General features: G+C 46.2%; 1 protein-coding gene across 2 annotated transcripts in view; it reads left to right on the forward strand.

Annotated features, from left to right (window-relative positions):
• Nucleotides 1–23,188, forward strand: part of LOC135391657 (venom metalloproteinase antarease-like TtrivMP_A) — a 100,151-nt gene that overhangs the window by 69,808 nt on the left and 7,155 nt on the right. For both annotated transcript variants that reach the window (XM_064621995.1, XM_064621996.1), the window contains exons 8-12: nt 679–815; nt 9,197–9,243; nt 9,302–9,410; nt 9,478–9,645; nt 9,805–9,952. In XM_064621995.1, the coding sequence (XP_064478065.1) occupies nt 679–815; nt 9,197–9,243; nt 9,302–9,410; nt 9,478–9,645; nt 9,805–9,952 (609 nt within the window). The remainder of the gene's footprint in view (nt 1–678; nt 816–9,196; nt 9,244–9,301; nt 9,411–9,477; nt 9,646–9,804; nt 9,953–23,188) is intronic.

The raw sequence follows: 23,188 nt of genomic DNA on the forward strand, positions 1-23,188 counted from the left end.
CGCTTTTCACACAGAGACTTTTATAACATTACAGGAAAAGAGAAACAATGCAAACTGGGCCAACAAAATCTGAGATTTGTGTTTTTGTTAGCATTGAGAAAACACAAGTCTACTTATCAGGCACAATATCAGGAAGTCTAGGAGCGCGTGTCATCCAATGCGGATGCACCTCGATTTTCATGAAAGCCAAGATAGAGGGAGCTTTTCGATCCATGTCAGAAAGTGAAATGTTTGAAGCATTTTTTTTTTCCACAGATCAGGAAAACAAAAATGCATAACTGCACCACTCAGGAGCTTCATTATCTGGAAACACATGCTTAGCCTTGCCCTTTTTGTGTGATTTCCTTTTTCTGTAATGTTATAAAAGAATCTCCCGCCCACGTTGAACTCCATTCATCACTTCTGGCCAAACAACGGAAGGCGATTTCAAAGGAATAATACTGCTAGGCGAGGGGAGAGATATTGTGCGCGTCTTTTATTTATTTTAATTAGGTATGAGAGCTATGTTATCAGGAACGAGGTCACCCGACGTTTTGACAAGCAGGGAGGGAAAACAATTTCGTCGCATTCGTGTCTTGTGGAAGTGCGCTATGCCACCAACTTGCTGGTGTTCGGACCTGCAACCCTTGGATTAGTAGACAGCGACCAACTCAGTGGGGACTGGTTGTCCTGTTGCAGAGGACGACTGAGTCTTTCCTACAATACCATTCAGCTGCAAACATCCACGGTACAGCGTCCCTCTCTGCGCTCAGGGAGTATGTCAACTTGCGTCCCCAAAACTACAGTACATATGACATGGTCTACTTGGTGACTGGGTAAGTCCTCTGTTTTATAGCTATATTCGAACGGGATTATCATTCTTCAAGATAACACACTCAGCGATGGTTTAGCTCGCGATGTTTCCTGTGTAAAAGGGGCTTACCTAACATTTCTCTTGAGCTTGAAAAAATTGGATGACAGATCAGGTTTTCTGTTGTGTTAGTACTATGACTACGACGTTTATCAAATGGAAAGGTGTTGACTAAGCGATCTACTGACACCATAGCTGGCGGAACTTCAGTCTGTTTACTTCTGTGTTGTCCGAACATTCTTGGAACAAACACTCCTTCCATTACAACACGAAATAACTTTTTTGTTCTTACTGCAGTTGGTAGCATACGGCATCATTTTATAGTAAGCAGAGCGTGACAGTTTCTGTGGAAATTTATAAAACGTCAGAAATAATTGAGTTTTACCAGCGCACAATTGTGATGTGGTGAGGTCGCGTCGTGGTTGCGTTAACAGCTGTGAACCAGGTCACCAACTGCGGTCGACGCTGGTCTACAAGGTTATAGCGTAGCGGCCAAACCTGTTGATCAGATGTAGTCAATGGGGGCAGGACATGGGGCAGAGAACTGTTACGATGCTCGGGGCATTATGAACCTGATATGCCCGCATTGCACTTTCAGCACTTGCGTATGCATCAAAGTGCAGGTCAACAATGCGGTTTTCATCATTCAACAACGTCTGCGTGCCGGCTGTTAGTACGACACGCATGTTGGGTACCAGAGGAAGGCCTCTAGTATGGAGTCATGAAGTATACAGGGTGTCTCAGTTAAATCCCCGGGCTAAATAATTCATGAACCGGTGCACCAATCGAAGAACTTTCTGTTTACAAGTATCTGTCCGATAGCGCCTACAACCTGCGCACCGAGTGGATGAGTTGTAGGCGCTCATTACTTCAATAAAAATTTAAATGAGTTTCGTGAAACAACATATAGCTTCTAAAGCAGGGCGCCATCGGCATTAAAATGGGTACTACCCCTTTTGGGGTAACGTGGTAGTGGTGGTAATGTTTCCGGTAACAATTCGTGATTGTATCTTAGCAAGGCTGTGACCTTGTTGCGTAATTTAGCGTGCACATCTTCAAATTGAGACGCATCACGTGACGCAGTTGCTTGCTAAGATTGCATGGGCCTCGTGCGCCGTGAAACAAGCCCTGTTACATTGTACAGTGCTTGCAGACTGGTGGTCCCTTGCCTGGAGTCGATCATTCGCACGTGGTGAAATCTTTTCACGTGTCCCGCGGTCCAACTGCTTTGCGAACCTCCGCTATATATTGACAGCACACAATGAAACGATACTGAAAAAACATTCCGTCCGGTAATTTTGCTGGGTTTTTTCACTGTGAGCTCATTGAAATATCGTAAACGAATAGTTTTGGTCGTCTCTTTCCTCTTTTTTTCTTTTTTTTTGCGTTTACATCTCTAGTCCCGACATGACCGCTTGCACAGCCGAACGGGACGCTGAAGCACGCTCCGCGGCAGCGCAATGACTGATCTAATTTCTCCCTCAGTCACGCTGGTCGCGACAGCAGGACGGGTGAGTAGCATACAGGGTGTTTCACGAAAATTCCTCGGCTGAATAATTCGAAAACGGCGCCACCTGTCGAGAAACTTTTTTTTTCGGTTAGCATCCTTGATGCGCCGGCCACAAACTGGCCGCTCAGTTTCCCATTTGCATGCGCTCGTTAATTAAATAAACATCCTGACTATTCTGTTTCACTTCGATGGGCTTTGGTACCTGAGCTGCAGCGATGGTCACCCTGAGAGAGTGCCAAACCAGTAAAAAAATAGGACTTTTAGTGATTTTTGCTTATGATTATGGCAATAAAGGCGCACTGTCTGGCTCATCGAATGACACGACCGCAATCCTGTTTAAGAGTTTAGTAGAAAACGAGAAGCTATATCAAACCCTCGCTCGCGGCTGTTCCTTATCTTGCGGTTCCCCACCCGCCAATGCAAGCGGATGAACACGAATTTGAGCTCAGGATAGATACTGTAGAAGTGGTTTTTTTCGCGCGGAATTATTTTTCGCGTTTTTCGCGCACACCTCCAAAGTCGCGAATTTAAGTTCCCGCGAATAACTCTGGTCATATGAGGGCGAAAAGCGTTCGGCGTTCGACGCTATACCGTGACTACCTGACCCCTCTATTCCATGCAGCGTAGGCAGTTTAAGCAAGCGCAGAAGATTGTCTTATCCCATCAGGCAAGATGCAAAGAAAAGAAAATTCATCATGCTTTTGTTACTCCTATAAACGCTTTGCACTATACATACAATATACCATACCACGAAGCCGGAACATGCATTTCCCCGCATTATCAAAACCAGATCTTATGATAGTACCACATTTCAACCGAACTGTTCAGTGCCGAAAGTGATAATTAATAAGAACTGCTAAAATGAACTGGCTGACCTGCACACGACCAGTACTATGGCCTCCTACAGGGCCTTTCCTCCCATCGCTGTCAGGAGAAGAAAGGAATAGACCTAGAATGCCGCAATACACGTGAACAACGGATGTCTTAGTACGTGCCAAAATATGCCCGAGTATTGACGGCGGCACGATATGCAAGAGCAAAGCACTCCCGGAAACCTGTGTCGCGAATTTAAGTTCTCGCGAATTAATCCTCAAAGCAGGTCTGGTCGAAAACGCGAAAATATTTTCCACGCGGAAAAAACCACTTCTACAGTAGTTGAGCGAAAGAGCGCAAGAAATTTGTAAACCAAATCCAGTTAATTACTCGTAAAAATCACTAAAAGTCGAAGCTATTTTTTACTGGTTTGGCACTGTGTCAGAGTGACCATTGCTACGGCACAGGTATACTACACCCCAGCGGAGTAAAACAATAAAGTCAGGATGTTTATTTAATTAACGAGCGCATGCAAATGAGAAACTGAGCGGCCAGTTTGTGACCGGCGCATCAATGATCCTAACTGAAAAAACTTTCCCCGGTAGGTGGCGCCGCTGTCGAATTATCCAGCCGGGGGATTTTTGTGAAACACTCTGCAGAGGTACCCTGGGACAAGCGGCAGTCTTTCTAATCCAATAGAATATAATCTTATCCAACGCGAGCCAATTCTAATCCAGTACAATTCAGCTCTGATCCAACAATCTAGTTCCAATCTAACACAATCTATTCCTAATTCAATACCAGCCAGTTCTAAGCCCTCTGATTGGTCGATCGTACCTTCTTCCCTTCACGCTGATTGGTCCATTCTAAGCAAACTGATCGCTGATTCGCTTGTATAGCTCCACCCTTTCATGCTAATTGTGGCTTGGCTCCGCCCCTTCACACTATTAGTCCATTCCAAGTCTACTGATTGCTGCTTGGCTGGTTGTAGCTCCGCCCCTTTTCACTAGCTCTGGCCCTACACACTGATTGGTCCAAGCCTACTGATCTCTGATTGGCTGGCATTGCCTCCTGCACGCTAACTGGTCCATTCTAATCCCAGTGAACGCTGATTGGCTGGCTTGTCTCCGCCCCCTTCACATCGGTCTTTCTCCGGTTCAAGCCTACTTGATTGACTTTTCCACGGTTAGCCTTCACATGTATTCACCAGGCTGCTAAGTCTGCTCCCAAATTGCTTACCTGTCCATTGGTCCAGGTGTGCTAATTCCGGTCATTTCAAAGCCTCAGCTAACATAGACAAGGCCCCACCAGCCGCGGCCACTCCCCAAGTGCTTCTTCTTCTTCTCTTAACTGGGTGTTTGCTAGAGCTACGTGGTGACTACATATGTCGCCTGCAGCTCCATTTCTTGTAGCTGGTGTAGGTGGTGATATCCACCTAAAAGTCTTTAGCGTGTGTCACTCTTTAATGTATGACACGTGACACTTTTGGTTTTCGGTCTCATATATTTCAGTCCAGGTTTAGAAGCGGTCTACGTTGGTGCCTTCTTTAGGAAAAACGAAGAGGGCTTTCTCCACTTTCCTTTGCGATTTCGAGCAACGGCTTCAGACAGAGAAACACACACAAGAAGTTGATTTTACCCTTTATTCATTACGTTTTTTAGAGCTTTCCCAAAGGTCCAGCCCAGTTGGATATTGGTCCAGCTAGGACAGCAAATCATTAGTCATTTCTACTCGTTTCTAAGCCCGTACATAGACTGGTAGGCTCTAGCTGCTATTGGTCCATGCTTCTAGCTGTAAGCCACTCATTGGTCAATTTCACTCATCTCTGGATCTAGATTTATCCCTCATATGGAGCTTACTGGTCCAGCTATGTTGCTGGGTCGCTTCCGCAAATCTGTGGATTTCTAATCTCTCCGTCAGCTTATTGGTCCGTAATTCTAGAGCCACACGTATCTAGGTTTCTGTGATCCCTCATAGACACATAGGCTAATGAAACACATATAGACACATAGTCACATAGGCTAAGGACGCCCAACTGCTTATTGGCCCATAATTCTGGCTAGTCAGAGACATCCACTCGTGGGTCACTTCCACTCATCTCTAGATCTCTAAGCTCCCTAACACGTATTTTTCCATGCCTCTAGCTCTCTCATTGGTCACTTCCACTCATCACTAAATTTGAGCTACCTCATTGGTTGGTAGACTCCAACAACTATTGGTCCATGCTTCTAACTGGGTCCATCCATGCCAAACGTCCCAGAGTTGATGCTCGACTCCAGTCGATTTTGTTATAAAAATTCGTATGAATTTATTACTTGGAGAGAGCCACTAAAACAAAGCTTTTTATCTGCCACTGCAAAATAGTTGCCCTTAGGAGTCTATTTAGAGTTCAGAACTCACCAGGACATACGCTGTCTTCCTGGACTTCAGGAAAGCTTTCGACTCTGCTTGTCATTCTTTTCCACTGTGCAAGTCGTCTAATCTTAACCGTGATAGCAATGTGCTAGGATGGATTCATACAGGTCTATTTACAAAATCGCTCACATGCAACGCAGGTAAATAGCACGTGCTCTTCTCTCCTTCCAATAGTTTCTGGCGTCCCCAAGGCTCAGTCCTTGGGCCTCTTTTCTTCTTAACATTTATTAATAACTTACCGGACGCTGTTCAGTGGCGTAGCCACGGGGGGCTAAGGGGGCTAAGGGGGCTCGCCCCCCCCCTACCTGCCACGGGCTGAGCCACGCAAACCGTGCAAATCCGAGGAGAAAATGCTGTATGGGCGGGGAGGGGGGGACCAATGTGACGATCGCGAAAGTTCTTATGTTCTTGCAGTTCCTTTCAAAATACTTCCATTCTGGAATCTGGTGACACGGCCTCTAGACAGCATAAACGTAATCGCATTGTGAACGTTCAAATCAATTATACTATAGAGTTGCATCTCCTATCTTGCGGTATGCCCAAGTATGTGTGTGGTGGCGCACCAGCCAGTATCAGGGGGGGTCGGAACTGGGGCTGGTATTCGTATCGAGCCCCCCCCCCCCCCATATTGGAGGTCTGGCTACGCCACTGACTCTGTTTCATCGTTACTAATCGTTTTGCTGATGACTGCGTGCTGTATCGATACATAAGGGCTCCGTCAGACTCCGTTTCTCTTCAGCAAAATCTTGACATCATCAGTGCATGGTGCTCTTCATGGATGCTTCCTCTTAAGGTATCAACATGTGTGCATATGCCCTTTTCCCGCTCCAAGCAAGCTTACACTCTTAAAAATGAACTTACCACATAGCATGCTCCTAACCAACCATCATCCCGAATGACCACGTTCTCGCCCTAGATTTGTTGAAAACAGGAGGCGGAGCCTATTTTGCCATTATGCACGGCACAGAATAGGCTCCGCCTCCCGTTTCCAACAAATCAGGTGCGAGAACGTTGTCATTCGGGATGATGGTTGGCTAGGAGCGTGCTATATGGTGAAATCCATTTTTAAGAGTGTACAACTGCAGCTGTGAAATCAACGGATCTCTCAGACATACTGCAACTACGTATAAGTACTTAGGACTGCATCTCACTTCTAACCTCGCGTGGTTCACTCACGTCAATACCATAATAAATGATACTATAATAGAAAACTTGTCTTTTTAAATGAACCCTAACATTAGCACCTCCCAATGTAAAACTACTTGCCTATTCGGCTTTGATACGAACAACGCTGGAATATAGTTGTGGTATTTGGAGCACACGTACAGCCAACCTAACTGACCTCCTTGAAAGTGTCCTGAAACTTCACCGCATAGCACGCGAAAACGAAAACGAAACGGGAGCACACGAAAACGGAGGCGTACGCCTCCCGTTTTCGAACTGCAAATCAGGGCAGATAACGATATCATTCGAGGTGATGGTTGGCCAGTTGCGTGCTATGCGGGGAAGTTCATTTTTACGAGTGCACTCTTAAAAATGAACTTCACCACATAGCACGCTCCTAGCCAACCATTGTCTCGAATGATATCGTTATCTGCCCTGATTTGTTGAAAACACGGGGCGTACGCCTTTTCTGTGACATTTATGAACAGCATAAGTGTCACAGAAATGGCGTACGCCCCCCGTTTTCAACAAATCAGGGCAGATAACGATATCATTCGAGATAATGGTTGGCTAGGAGCGTGCTATGCGGTGAAGTTCATTCTTAAGAGTGTGTAGTTACAAATACCCTTCTAGTATCTCTTCCAATAAGCGTTCCATTGGCCTTCCCGACTTCGACCTCCGCAGAGAAGATACGTCCGCCTTTGCCTGTTTTGATAAGTTCTTGGTTGGCGCTCATATTCGACCTTATTTCCTTTCTCTCGCTTCATAATGTGTAAGCAATGTGTAATTTGTAATGCATAATGTGTTCAGCAAGTAAACATCGCCGTTACAACTCACTCGCAAATTATTCTTTTTTTTCTCTCTCTCTCTCTACATTCGAGAAGCGTACACTCTAAAAATAAAACTTCACCGCATTGCAGGCTGTCCGCCCACCATTCGCCACGAATGATAGGGTTGTCGCTTCTTTTCTTTTTGTGGCAATTTTCATATATCCAAATTGGCACAAAAATGCGTACGCCCCCTCTCTCTTCGAATCAGAAGCGATAACCCTATCATTCTTGGCAATGTTTGGCGCACAGCGTGCTATGCGGTGAAGTTGTGTTTTTAGAATGTACCGTGAAAACCGCCACCCCAAACAGTCTGCCAGCCCCTTCCCCTCCCCCTGAAAAAATCCTGGTGGCACCCATGACTACAGCCCTGCCGCCAGAACAAACTGCTTTTTTTTTTTTTTAGTACGACGTGGATGCGGTGCCGACGATGTACTTGCTTATATACGACTTACACAACGAGAATTAGCCGATGTAGGACATAAACATGGACGACACAAGCGCATATGCCTCCAACGGGCTTACTGGTTCAAAGCACCCGTAGGTGCGTGTGCTGGGCACGGACACCGCACTTTGATATTCCTATGGTGGGACTAGTCCCACCATACACTCTTAAAAATGAACTTCACCGCATAGCACGCTCCTAGCCAACCATCACCTCGAATGATATCGTTATCTGCCCTGATTTGCTGAAAACGGGAGGCGTACGCCTTTTCTGTGACAATTATGAACAGCATAAGTGTCACAGAAAAGGCGTACGCCTCCCGTTTCCAACAAATCGGGGCAGATAACGATATCATTCGAGGTGATGGTTGGCTAGTTGCGTGCTATGCGGTGAAGTTCATTTTCCTGGGTTTTCCTCAGACGCTTTCAGACATATGTCGGCACAGTTCCCCTAGAAGTCGGCCCAGGACGCACATTTTCCCCAGGGCGTAAGTCGTGACGTTGCCCACATACGTGAGGCCGACAACGGCAAGCCCTTTCAACATCACCACCACCACCATCATTTTTAAGAGTATAATATCCCTCTTCAATGAACTGTCTCATGCAAACTGTTGCAAATCGAAACTAGCTTTACACTTTTGAGACTCCGGTTAGCCCACACATAGAATCTGCTCTTTGAAGGGCCGTCACAGTCTTGCTTTTGGGGCAAGGCGTTTCGCCATTCCGTTGTCGTTGATGCCATCACAGGTTCCTTTACCGTGAAAAGCTACAAAAAAAAAAGTGCCAAGTAGCAGAAATGCAGATATCATCGGCACAGTTGCAAAGGTTGACATCTTCTTTTTGTTTTTCCACTGTGACGCTCTCCCACCGGGGACAAAAAAGTAGTTTGGCGACATCGGGTAGGATTGACATGATCTCACTTATAACGTTATAAGTGAAATCGAGCCAGTCCTGCCTAGTCCACCAACAGCGCAGAAGGGAGGCAGAAGGGAGCCTGTCCTTCATATTTGAAGAAGGGCCCCTTGATAACGCGATCCGCCCCTGGCTGGGACGTGTCTTTGAACGCGCGGCCGATAACAAGGTCGTCGGGGAAGTACTGCTTGCGATGCTGTTCCGGGAAGATCTTTTCTTAGATCTTTCATTCCGTATTCATTTGTTTGTACCCTAATCCAGGTTGAACATCATTGAGCAGCGTGGCGGGTATCTACAGGACTACGCAGGTGAGCGTTCCGAACATTCCGCGGCCACCCAAACAAGTCAACATATGTATATACGCAGGTTTCGCTTACGTCGGAGGCATCTGCACGGACGCTCGTGTTGGTATAGGAGAAGATATTCCAAAGACTTGGTACCACGTTCGAACTGTAGCACACGAAGTTGGTCACCTGTAGGTTGAAGACCCTCACCAGTCGGATTAAGCAAATTGAGCTAACACCGTGTAAATATTTGCACAGACTAGGCTGTCCCCATGATGGTGATCATGCCCCGAGCGTATTGCATCACTATAGTGGATCAACGCGGTGCCCGTGGAGTGACGGATACATCATGAGCTACATCCAGAATTCCCGCAAGGAGTTCAGGTTCTCTTCGTGCTGCAACGACATGATCAGATATCTTATCCAGTATGTATAAAATAGTCTACAAGAAAAACTGCGTCCATATCGAGACAGAAATAAAAGTTTAATACGTGGATGTAGGCGAGGTACTAGGCTTACGGTGCTAGGTATCGTAAACATATAGAAGGTACTTTGCTTAGGATAATGTTAGAACTTTTCTCGTAGCTTTCGAGGCCGCACATGCATGTTGACCAATGACGCCCACATCACGTACAACAAACAGAAATACCTCCCCGGCAAGTATTTGGGTGCCGATGAGCAGTGCCAGAAGTTCCTGGGATACATACTGAAAAAGACCTACAGTTTAAAAGATGTAAGTAATGGGTCAGAGCACAGTATAAAGACTTGAAAGAAAGAGGTCCTGTCAAGAATAGATAACTGTCCACTAAATATGTTTCACGCTGCAGACAATGTGCCTTCATTGAAGCGCCGGACATATACAGAGGTCGTGACATCGCTGTACAGGGTGCATAATGGCCATACGAATTTTATTTCTTCGTTAACCTTTTATCTAAACAAGACACACCATGTTTTGGACATTTTCTGTGGTCAGCTAACTGTACTAATTGAACCATCAGTAACGCGCTAAAGACGTCCATCCGAATCAAAACAGCATGGAAATCATGCTGCTTTGAAATCAGGCTCAGGAAGAACAAACTTAACGCAGGCCACTCGCCCACAATGCCACTCTGAATATCAACGGCTTTCGTTCGAACGGACGGGTGCCAAACCGCATGCTCCGATGCAAACATAAATTGTGGTTTCTCTTGCACACAGGAAACAGTCTTACAGGTCAGCTCCGGGGATACCTGTAACGATATTCTGGAAGTCGATATCGAGCTGTGTCTGAAACCACCCTTTATTTCCAGAAGACGGCCCCATATTTTAAGTAATCGTAAATTAACCATTCCGAAACAAACATGGGGGCCGTCATTTTTATGACGGCAGTCGTTCGCGCTGACGTAAGTGATATCAGTGTTCTTTCAAAGCATCCCTCCCTCTCTGCGGAGCATACTGGAATGTAGACTGGTGATGGTGGAAAGGGAGCGTCCGCAGTATTGACGTAGCCTTCTTGATTGCAGTGTTTTCTATCATTATTATTATAATTATTTGTGTGATGGTTTGCTCATGCCAGAATACGTTATTGATATCACCTGTGCAGTTACGATTCGTGCAATTATGTTTTCGCGTTGCCGGCCTGCGGCTAACTGGCGAAGAACACCGTGAATGTCACGGATTGTCAACACAGCTGTGCTGCACCTATACATACGAAAAAGATATTTTTGTTGGAATTGTAGTTGTCTTGGATAAAGTAAGTTGATTGGTTGCTTAATTGCAAGACGTCACCTTCGTAGTAGCGTCAGTCGTGACGTTGCCCACCTCTGTGAGGCCGACAACGGCGAATCGTTTCACCCCCACCACCCCCACCACCGTATAGTATCGTTACGGGTCACCACCGCTGCATCACTTCATCCTTTGCGCACATCTTGGACTTTCCACGAATAGTAATTACGTTTCTTTAAGGGAATTACAAGCGTGTGAACGAGTTGTATTTGGCAATGCCATGGCATCGTATGCACATTGTAGGTACGTACGTAAGAATTAGGCATGAATGACAACTTTAGCGGCAGATTCCTCGTGAACGTATCTGCCGATATTATACACTGTCGAGAGAGCAAGCACCAGACACAAGAACAAGCAAGATACTTACGTGAGGGCATACATAGCTTAGGGGAGCTTAAGAGCAGGACGAAAACAAAGAAAGGATAAAAAAAATAACGACGTAATAAACTGCACTGTACAATTACACAATGAAAGTGTGATTATCCGAGATATCTTTGCACCTCACTTCCGCTGGTTTACAAGACCAATGCCGCCAGGCGACAACACATTATTCAACCACTAAAAAGAAGAATGCACACATGATCTGGCTACATCATTATTACTTCTGAATCTGGCTGTTGGTTTCTGCAGCCAGGTTACTTTTAGTATCAATGCACATTTCCACACATTCCCCAGATACTGCAATTTTGCACGTAACATTCTCCAGACCATAATTTTATTGCATACACTGAACTAACGTAGAAGTACAGAGGCACCATAGAACAACCTGGCTGACCTGCATAATGCTCACCGCGTGTGAACAAGTATACACTGCAAGATGGACAAAACCCTGGTGCAGCTGAGGTGTTCTGTGGCCAGTCTTACGGACAAAATGAGGTCATTCCCGTCAGTGAGAGTGCCGGGTTGCAACACCATCACCCCACATAAACGTAAAAGAAGCTTCTTTGTACCAATGTGTGTTTTTACAACCAAGAACAGGACTGTAAAAAATGGGCACCGTGAATACCGAAACTCAAGCAGTTCTGACGTCACTGCCCTTATTGCTACCAATGGGATTGCCTGTGGCTCTGAGGTATGTGATATCTACGCTTTAGTCGAGCATCTGTTCGAGGGCATGTATTTCGCGAAGTATGACATGTAAAAAACTATATATTTTTTCATCAGAATGCTGTGGAATAAGTGCACCCATGATGTAGCGAACCACATCTATGGTAGCGTCCCAGTCCCTTTAATCTTTCCCTGACAGCTCATATAGGTCAAATAGCTAAAGAACCTGGAGTACAGTTTATCTTGTGCACAGAAAACACGTGTTTATTTCCCAATCGCTACGCTTCTACAGAAGCCACCAATCCATGGCGAATGAGACACCGAAAACCGGGAATCCCAGGGATGATACTGTTTGTACACATTCACTGAAGCCCTTCTGTTGTCCACTTGCAGTTAATGCTTTGCAGAGTTGTCAGTGTTTTAGTGACTCATTAACTGTATCTCTTGCGGTGAGCCTATAGTGTAGCCTCTTCCTTCTGCTCAGGGTCTCATGAACAGCCACCATTCACACCCATGTAGCACATGATGAGATAATAGTCGTCTAAACCAGGGATAAGTTCAGATTTTAGGGCTAGGCATAAAGGTAGACGTCTACTAGTCCCCTAGGGGGTCAGATGTTTAGTGAATGTCTGCATCACGATGTTTACTAGACCTCTACTGGGTTAGATGTTTAGTAGACATCTCAATTTTGAAGTCTACTAGACGTCTACAGTTTTAGATGTTATTTGGACACGTACACAAAAAGGTACACGAGACACCACCGAGACGTTCCACGCTAAAAACCTCCTTTTCGCGTCGTATAGCAAGCTAATATGAATTGCAGACCGTACTTAAACACACACAAATAACAAACAATGTCATGATTTTTCTTTTCACTTGTGCGAGGGGGGGGGGGGATATGTAGAGTTACAATACGCAAAGAGGTTGCAAGGTTGGTGGCAGCTACGAGAACCTGCTACTCCGCATTCGTTAGCGGAGTCTGCAGGCAGTACACGCTGAAATACGTGCGTCACTTGGACACTGGAAGTCCCAGTCAAATAGTGACAGTCAACGTCGAGACGCAGTCAAAGCCTAGAAACCCAACCTGTTGTCTGTCAGGAATCGTAGCAGGGCGTCTGCCGCAAAGTGGCTTCACTTGCTGGACTGTTCCAGGGCCCTAGAAGAACTTTCAAATACTTCCGTATACGGGTACCATTTCTTACTTGGAATTAGCCTTGAAATTCGTCTACTCTGTCTGTATAACTTTATCTGCCTCCTACACACTCTTAAAAATGATGGTGGTGGTGGTGGTGGTGATGGCGATAGGGCTTGCCGTTGTCGGCCTCACGTATGTGGGCAACGTCACTTTTAAATGAACTTGAAATGAAAAATGAACTTCACCGCATAGCACGCTCCTAGCCAATCATCACCTCGAATGATATCGTTATCTGCCCTAATTTGTTGAAAACGGGGGGCGTACGCCTTTTTTGTGATAAATTATGAAGAGCATAAGTGTCACAAAAAGGCGTACGCCTCCCGTTTTCAACAAATCAGGACAGATAACGATATCATTCGAGGTGATGGTTGGCTAGGAGCGTGCTATGCGGTGAAGTTCATTTTTAAGAGTGTAGCTACTGCACTGTTCCTACGGGAGAGGGAGTCAGCAGACAAGCTCGATTTCTTGCAGAACTCCCCCCGCCCCTATCCCGTGCTTGGGATCTGAGATAAACCTCTTCCATCACGGAGCTCGGAAAGGTGACGCGTAATAACTGTAGAAGAAACATTACCCTTTTTAAAGAAAGCAAGTGGTTGAGGTAGCATGCATAAGTATACGCATAAGAGTGTGTTTTCACAGAAGCGAAGTACCTGTAACAGAAGTGGAGACGAAGGAGACCTTTTGGGGCAACATAATTAGCTTCTCGTCAGCCGTTTTTGTGCTCTCCCGTTTTTCGACTATAAACAGTGAGTACCAAAGCACAGATGATGATAGCAGAAAAAAGACAGAAAAAAAAAACATTTGCTGCGTGTTACTCGGGCACATCCACATCTTTCAATGCACTAGTACCATCTAAAAGTGGCCACAAGACTACGCCATCAATGATAGATAGTAGTGTAGCTTCACTGCAAGTGAAATTACAAACGTCAATGGTTCCTTTCAAATTAGCCACCCACCGCAGCAAACCTTTCTCCTACAGCTAGAGCGATCCGAGCTTCGAGAAAACACAAAGAAAAGGAGGACACATCTCTGGTTTACCCTCTCCCCCTCTCTTTCGACTAGCGCCACGTAACTTCTGACCCATGTGACCTCCTCCTTTTGAATTTGCAATCGTTACACAAGCCATAACACAAGCTTTCCGCGCTGTGTGCCACGTGCCACATCGTCCGTCTTGCAAAATAGTTCGCGTGATTTCAAATGTTTGTGAGCAATTCGTCCATGGTACAGCTGCCGTAACTTTATACTGTAGCTCTTACTTCAAGATATTGTTTTTGCAATCCCTGCAACATTGCACTGCATGTACGTGACAGCGTTTCAGCCAGTCGCCGGCGGCTTAATCTGTCCGTTATGGAACGATGGAACGTCGATGTGTGAGGTTCGTTTGGGTGTGGGTTCCAAATCTGAAGCGGTTCCTGGGTTCGTCTACAGGATTTCAGCCGTCTATGAGGTATGTAGACGATATATCGTATACGCTTTCGTGAGTGCCAGGCATTTCCGTTCTTTTTGTGGTTTTACCTCTACTTGCAGGCATTGTGAGCGCTGATAGGGAAATCGCAAGATGCAATGCAGTGAGTGTGTTACTAACCGCTCTCTGTGCAAGCGGTATGTTACATATTTTGATGACTCCTTCACACTGACATGCAGTTGTAGCAGTGTGTTTTGAATTTATCTTTCTTGCAGGTTTAAGTTCGTACGAAGCGGCAAGCAACGGATCGAGTCGTCGCAAGTTGGTGATGAAGCTCGATCTCGCCGACGTTGGAGCAAGACAGGCAAACTGGACGGGAAATCACGACAGAAGTGCGAGAAGATGCAAAGCGCGTTGGTGGAGTAACATGGTAACCAACACGAAGAAACAAGGACGAACAGAAATCCCTAGTCCCCAAATCTACGAAAAGACAGAAGAATACCATCGCCGAGGAGCTGGCTGCTTGAAGAAAATTTTTAGTCGTCGCTGTTCGTTGGTCGGACATTGCGGATACCTGCCCCATGAGTTTAAACTTTGTTGATTACGGCGTGTGTGTTGATGATGAACGTTACGCATTCAAGGACATGTAAGGTGCAGATTCAAGTTTGTGTTGCTATTCTTTACTGTTCCTTATGGTTTCTTGCGAGCGATCCCCATCTCGATGGTGAATGCTCACACTTCTTTAAGGTATGTAAATAACAGCTGTGTAATTTGAGGCTGCTTTAATATTGCTAGTAATTTGAGGGGAGCGCAACAGGCGCTGGATGAGTGAAGTGTTCAATGAGTGAAATTGAAATGATGTTCCGATGTCACAGAGCAGGTTCCAAATTACAGACTGATGTTTACATGAGGGTCATTCTACGCCAAATTATCCAAGGCCCTGCTCGACCACCCCTCAGTTCTTAAGAAAAAAACATACTCCGGTCTGCCAATAGGCATTTGCCGAAGTTTAGCTAAAAATATTGAACTGCTCTGCAGCTACGACGTCTAAAAATTTAGGCACTTGAGCAAAGAAATCGCCTTTGGCACATTGCTCGGGCCACGCCGTGTCATCCTGTGCCACGAAAACCTGTCCACGTGGATAAGTCCGCCCTCTCGGCTTCTTCCTTCGCATTGTGGTTTTCGTCTTTTGTGTAAATTTTGACCCCTCGGAACTGAAGAGCGGTTCAATATTTTTCAGCAACTCTTTGGCAAATGCTTATTAGTTGGACGTATTATGTATGGTATCGTTTCTTAAAAAACGAACTGAGAGGTGTCGAGCAGGACCTTTATATCATTTGGCGTGGAATGACCCATCAGGATTCCCTGGTGTCGTTTTTTGACAGGGTTACGTTACGTCAGTCGAATATTTGTCAGCTGAACATAACAATGTTCAGCTGACAAATATTGGACTGTGGTGTTATGAACATCATAGCATTACAATATGGTTCTGTATGTCACTTGTATAGGCTGGGCCACAGCAACACGGCGCTGTGTACAACTTGTGGTGTCCCGGCAGCAATCCGACACATTTTAGAAGACTGCAGCCAGTACGTATGCGAGCGACGGGCCTTTAAATGTCAACTTGAAATGCTCGATCAGAGGCCATTCAACATCTGCAAAGTTCTCGGCCCATGGAGTAACCCTGGACATCAGTGCCGTGCACTTGGCGCTTTCCTTTCCTTTCTGAGGGCCACCGGCCTCCTTCACGAACTGTAGGGATTTCCTTCCCTCGTCATCCTCTCATATGAACCTCTTTGGAATGGGGTAGGGTCCTGCACTCAACGCAGGGAAACATCCCACATCATCATCATCCATTCATCTATGTTGTTGTTGTTGTAAAGTATTATACCACGGACATGCTTCCAAAAGGTAGGCTTTCGACAGCTCTTTTGGACGCTCTGTATATATTGAAATTTGTTCGTTAATTGTTTTAACTCGATATTTTGCGTTTGAGTACTTACAGAATCAGCCTACGGGAGTTGAAAATGTGTCATCAGGGGACGTAAGTTACTGGAGTTCAATATTTCAGTGCTAAATCTAGAAGTTCAACAATATGTATTGTGATATTACTAGTCCCTGTCTAGCCCTTGATAAGCGCCTGTACCATTACTCTCTTGTCACAGTCCCGCGCAAACGCGGAGTGCATACTGTAGTCACTTTTTCAGTGTTGTAATAGCTTCAAATAAATATTTGTCAAAATGTGCTTCTTGTGTGAGCTACTGTGTTACTTTCACAGGCATAGCACACACTTCTGAAACAGTACACACACAGAGAGAGAAGCTTTCAGGTGTGGTCTAAGTAAAGGCTAATGAAGGTATAATCCTAGACATTATGGCTACTACAGGGCTAGTACAGGGCTAGAAGTCGCCTTAGTCTGGTATATAAAAAGTCTAAAGTTCGCCTGTGGCAAGACGTTGGCTGTCTAGGGTTAGACGTCTAGGTGCCGTAACGTTAGCTACGCTTGATGAACTCCTCTAGACATTAGGGCTATTAGGAGACGTACACTAGCCATGCCACTTTTCTAAATTTATCCGTCCATTAGACATTTACTATCCAACCTTTGGCACATGGGCAGAGATTGAGCACAACGACAATAAGCTCCTGGACACGACATTGCATCACATCAAAGCTAGCCTTATTCGAATGCCTAAAACAGACAGAACTGGACTGCGCAGTAAAGGAACAATGCAATTTTATATTTCAGTAGTTTTCCCGCATGCATTCCTCATGTGCAGATAAAATATGTGGCACACAGATAAGGTGGAAGTGGTGCTCTGATATCTTAGACACATGACCGAGAAACAACACTGAACATTGAACATCCAGGCAAGGAAACTTGTCATCAGCCCCATCTCATCATTGTCTCTTTATGTGTGTGCATTGTAGTGCACACAATGACGGGATGTTCTTCAGAAGGCGAGGTACAGTTCCCGACAAAAGTTTACGGAACACCAGGGCGTAGTGTTTCTTGATCGGTGCGGCACCCCCTAGCAGCGAACGGGAGTGGACACACCTACTGAGAGGTTCATGAAATACCCAGTCACCTGTCTGTAAGTCTATCTGCTCCCGTTTGCTGCAAGGGTATGGCTCCGATGACGATATACACCACTCCGGTGTTCCGTAAACTTTTGTCGGGACCTGTACATCCACTACCCCCTTCAGTTGTTCGAATGTTTTAGTCCCTGAAAGTGAAGATTCCAGGACAATTGCTTAGTAATCCCTGCTAGCTTGCGAGATGAACGACCTCGTAACATGCTGATTCAGAATGTTCGAGCACACACTACTGTTGCCTCGATAAGTTCACAGCACTCAACCTCTGATTTCGCGCCACCGAATCATGCACGAAATCAACTGGGAACTTGGTACGAAACATCTTTGTGGTTAGTGTACCTGCTCGTTCGGGCAAGGAGCACGGCATTCTAACAATTCTTTCACACCGCATCTGCGACAAAGTGACACGTTTGACGAAGTTCTGTGTACTTATCAGTGGAAGTAAAACGATGATGATCAGATTTAGACGGAGAGGACGGTGTGCGTACGTACGTGCGACTTGCGATTTCACTTTCAGCTTGTCGATTGCTGACGATTGCGAAACTGCGAGCAATTAAACAAGCCAAGAAGAACGAAAGCGAAAGCTGACCGTGACGCCAGTGGTTTTAGGAGACGATCGGACGTCAAACCAAAAAAAAATAATTTCTCCCTAAATACAGGGTATTCATCCTAGCTCTGCGGAAGAGGTACATTTATGATGCATCAACCTTGTGCCTCCTCGTTTTTTATTTTTTTATTATTGTGATCTGTGACAGTGAGTTTTTTGCCCGGAGCTGACCTTTAAATAATTAACAGGAGCATGCCACATATCTGGACGTGGGAGTTCCACGTGAAGAGAAAGAAATGAAACTTTCACGAGGAAAGAAATGACACTCGGCCTTGCAAATTGTGCCCGGGTTCCTCATGAACCACCATTTTTAACCAGAGTTTACCATTCAGAATAGCCGCCATTCTGAATTTCCCGCGTACCAGACGTAAAAGCCAGCCCCGGCGCTTACATTAACCTTGGACCACGACCACCTCTACAATTATTAGTTATGATATTATACTAATTATTATACTACATATTATACTAATTATTATTAGTATCATTATTAGTTATTATTAAGTATTATAAGTATTATAGAGATGGTCGTGCCTTGAACACAGAGCTAGAAACACTTCTAATAGTTCGTTTCTTCCCCGGGAATTTTATGACCAGAGAGGGTACAGTGACTAATCCCCAGAGGAGTAGGTGTTCAAAGAGCCGATGAAGTGACACGTGTGGTGTGGTCAGATATAGCATATTATCGCATACGGCGTGAACGAACACGTCAAAATCCCAGAAGTATTACTTGAGTATTATAATACTTGTAATACGAGTTTTTGCGTATTGTACGTAGTATAGATACTTTTCTGACACCTGCATTATAATACGTAATACAAAATGTATTACAGTAATGCCCAGCCCCGCGCGGAACTACGCGTATGTTGATATCGTTTATTGGAGACAAATCTCGTTGAACCTTGTTAAACTAGTAAAATATGAATACTTACATTCCTTACGTTCCCTCCCGACCTGGTTGGTTCATATAGACCCCGGACAGAATGCGGAATACAACTAATATCATATCAGTTGGCAACATTACTTAATGTCCATACGCAGGTTCACCTCCTAAATATAAGCAAACTGAAAAATTGGGCGCCTTCTCTTTGCCGCTGATGAATGACATGTTTTCACTTCTGTTTCTTGTGCAGTGTTTCAATTAGCGTAGCGTCCATATGTTTTTTTTTTTTTAACATAGACATTCTGGTATTGTACCAGAATATGCATTTGGTTGATGTACATAGGCTCTGTGCATAGGCTTTTCTTTTTCGTTGTGTTTAGGTTGTGTTTTGTATCCCTTATGTTACTTGTATCGCTTGTAAATTGCTTGTGTGCTCCACTGCTGAAGGACCGGGGCTGGGACTCGTCAAGCCATATTGCGTGGCTTTTTTTCCCACAACCCTGGGCTTACAGTAGAAGTAAGCAGAACAAAGATAAATGAAATGAAATGAAATCACGGCGCACAGTACACTGAGTTGTACATGGAAACGTAGGGTAGGGCACGACAAACGTAGGACATGGGTCTAAATTTAGATTTTTGTAAAATCTTAATCTCACAGCCGTGTTTTATCATAATCATTTATATGATTATGATAATATAATATGACAGATAATACATACAAATCACGTATAAATGAAATTATCATTTTATCATATCACTGATCATAATCGCAGAGCACGAGACAAAAGACACAAAAGAAACTATCCCAGTTCATAACTGTCCGAATAATGAGTCGCCTCCCACTGCAGTGTCCAAAAACTTTACAGGTGCTCCTAGGGCAGGGCGTTGGTGGGTTGGATTTGGCATTGGCCCAAGCAATTTTGACAGTGAGATGGAAGAGAGTCCAGCTGAATCAGAGATTCTGAAATTATGGATCCGGAAGGGGGGAGGATTTATTGGCAGAAAAAAATAAAAAAATAAAGGGGAAAGGACCCCTTCAGGCCCTTTCGACCGAAAGGTTCGTGGTGCGGGCAATGGAGAAAGATTCTGTGGCAGCACCATTGCCAACTCTCGTCCCGCGCGGTCGGTTCAAGCTACGCGTATGGCGGGCAAACGTTATGCAAAAGATGCAAACGTTATGCTCGCTAAGTTGTGCTTTTGCTCTTGCACGGCTCCGAAGGTCCTGTGGGAGCACATGAAAACTATGCTTTGCGACTGTGGGGCTTCTGCACTCAAAGCTATGCCGAGGGTCACGCTTGCGCATACACATCCGAGCCTGTGTGATAAAATGTGGGTGAATCTAGCCGTTCAGATCCGAAGCGAACTTAACGGCCTCACGCTGTACAAGCCTCGCATCCCCCGAAGCAAGAGTTCGTCAAGCTCATGCTCACCATTACCGAACCGTTTCCTTTCGTACGCTTTGAGATGTACTGCATGGGACACATTTCATTACCCAGTAGTTTGACATCTCGCGTTTGTTTCGTCATCCACCAATATGCTCTACCAAAACTGTGTTCGAAACAGGCAACGATATGCCTCATGATGACTTTTTATTTGGGATACGCACCTTTGTCTCAGCTGCAAATGCAAGACCGCCCATCACAGTACACATCGATACTAACTCACTTAATTGATACGCCGCATAATTTTTTATGTGTAAAAAGCCGTGCGGCAGTCTAAAGTTTCTATTTGTGTGCTTCACCAGTCGTGGAAATGATGTTCGCACATTACCGGTTCTGTTTATGTTTGCCATATATACATGTTGAAGGAAAGACGATTTGTCTTTGAGAGTGCATTTGTTGCAGCTGCCGAGACCGACAGCACGTGCGTATAAGACAGCTATGAGCACGCGCACGCTTCGCTTTTATTTATTTTGTATTTTCGGTAGATTCCATCTATTTTTCTCATGCGCTGCACTCCAGAGCGCGCTCAGATGCTGTTCACATGCCCTATCACGTGAGGGAGAGGGCGCCGGAAACGACAGCGCAAGCAGCCCGTGGTAGCCACCTGTCGGCAGGCCCGTCGTCCCGACCCGACTTCATCCTTCGCTCAGCACACCATGCATTCTAGCCCGCCATACTACGCGCCACCGGCGCGAGAGCAGTTAGTTCGGCCATGGCTTTAGGAACACCGATACATTAAAAAGGCTACTTCCTCTCCTGACCTGTTTGTCGTGTCAGTCACAACAACTGGTGACCCGGACGTGATCTGGACGACATCTGAACCTTTGCGGCACAGAATTTTTTCGGTAGGATGGCTACCGGAACACCTCCCGCCCCAGCATCTCCTCCTACCCTAGCCGTCCCCCGGTCACCGCCGCCTCAGGTTCCTGGACAGGCCCCTTCGCCAGCCCTTGCGAATCCAGCGTTCCATTACGCCGTTTCCCAGACTGCACTTCCTTCTTCAGCTCCGGCCCCACTCCACGTCGCTACCGTGTCACTCAAGCTGCCCTCTTTCTGGCCCGCGGAACCGGTGGTCTGGTTTGGGCAAGCGGAAGCGCAGTTTGCTCTCAGAGACATTACCAACCAACTGACGAAGTTTTACCATGTCGTCGCGGCGCTCTCTCCAACAGAGGCAACTGAAGTCAGAGATCTGGTCGCCTCCCCTCCAGCGCATACGCCGTATGACACCCTCAAGGCTGAGCTCATTCGTCGGACCTCAATGTCGGAGCAGAGGCGGTATCAAAGACTGTTGACGCAAGAACAACTTGGAGATCGCACCCCATCGCAGCTCCTCCGCCGCATGCGTCAACTTTTTGGCGACCGACCCGACGCCCTGGACGACTCGCTCCTTCGCCAGCTCTTTTTCCAAAGGTTGCCCGCGAATGTCTGCATGATTCTGGCTGCTGCCGACAACATGAGCCTCAATGACCTGGCCAATCTCGCCGACCGAGTTCTGGAGATGGCACCACCTCAGATTGCTGCCGTAGCTCCGCCACGACATTCCGAGCTCCGTCCACCCCATACCGACACCACCAGCTCGGCACAACCAGTCGATCTTTCCGTGCTCGCCGACCAGATTCCCTCCGACGGTCTTCCCGCTCCCCGCAGCGCTCGCAATCATCGCATCGCCGCCGCTCCCCATCCCCAGCTGGCATGTGCTGGTACCACTACCGTTTTCGTGCAAGAGCTCGCAAGTGCGTTCCACCTTGCACATTTTCGGAAAACGACAGCGCCAGTCACTAGAGATGGCGGCTGGTGACACTGGCACATCGCCTACCCGCCTCTTCTTTGTCAACGACAAAAATTCCGGTCTCAAATTTTTAGTGGACACTGGTGCTGACGTGAGCGTTTTGCCATCTTCATTCTTCCACCGTCGTCGGCAACGAACTTCCCGCACTCTGCAAGCCGTGAATGCAACGCCCATTGCTACGTACGGAGAGCACTCCCTTACTTTGAACCTCGGACTTCGAAGGACTTTTGCTTGGGTGTTCTTGGTTGCCGACCTCCAGTACCCCATTCTGGGAGCGGACTTCCTGAGCCACTTTGGCCTCTTGGTCAACATGAAGAAGCGAGTGTTGTGGGACGCAGAGACCAAGCTTCACGTCAACGGACTCCCGTGCCATCAAGAAGTTCCCAATCGTGTCTCTCTCTTCAAGAGTCCCTCCAACCGATACGATGGTATCCTACTGGAGTTCACATCTCTCCTGCGGCCGTGCAACACAGAACATCCAATTGGCCATAGTGTGACTCATTTCATCGAGACCACTGGACCTCCCGTACACGCTCGACCTCGTCGTCTCGCACCAGAGCGCCTCGCTATCGCAAAAAAGGAATTTGAGCACATGCTCCAACTCGGTATTGTTCGTCCTTCCTCTAGCGACTGGTCGTCTGCACTGCACATGGTGCCGAAAAAGACGAGCGACTGGAGGCCCTGTGGGGATTACCGGGCGCTGAACAAAGTTACCATCCCTGACCGGTACCCCATTCCGCACATTCA

This window comes from Ornithodoros turicata, chromosome 4 (genome assembly GCF_037126465.1).
Source record: "Ornithodoros turicata isolate Travis chromosome 4, ASM3712646v1, whole genome shotgun sequence".
NCBI lineage: Eukaryota > Metazoa > Arthropoda > Arachnida > Ixodida > Argasidae > Ornithodoros > Ornithodoros turicata.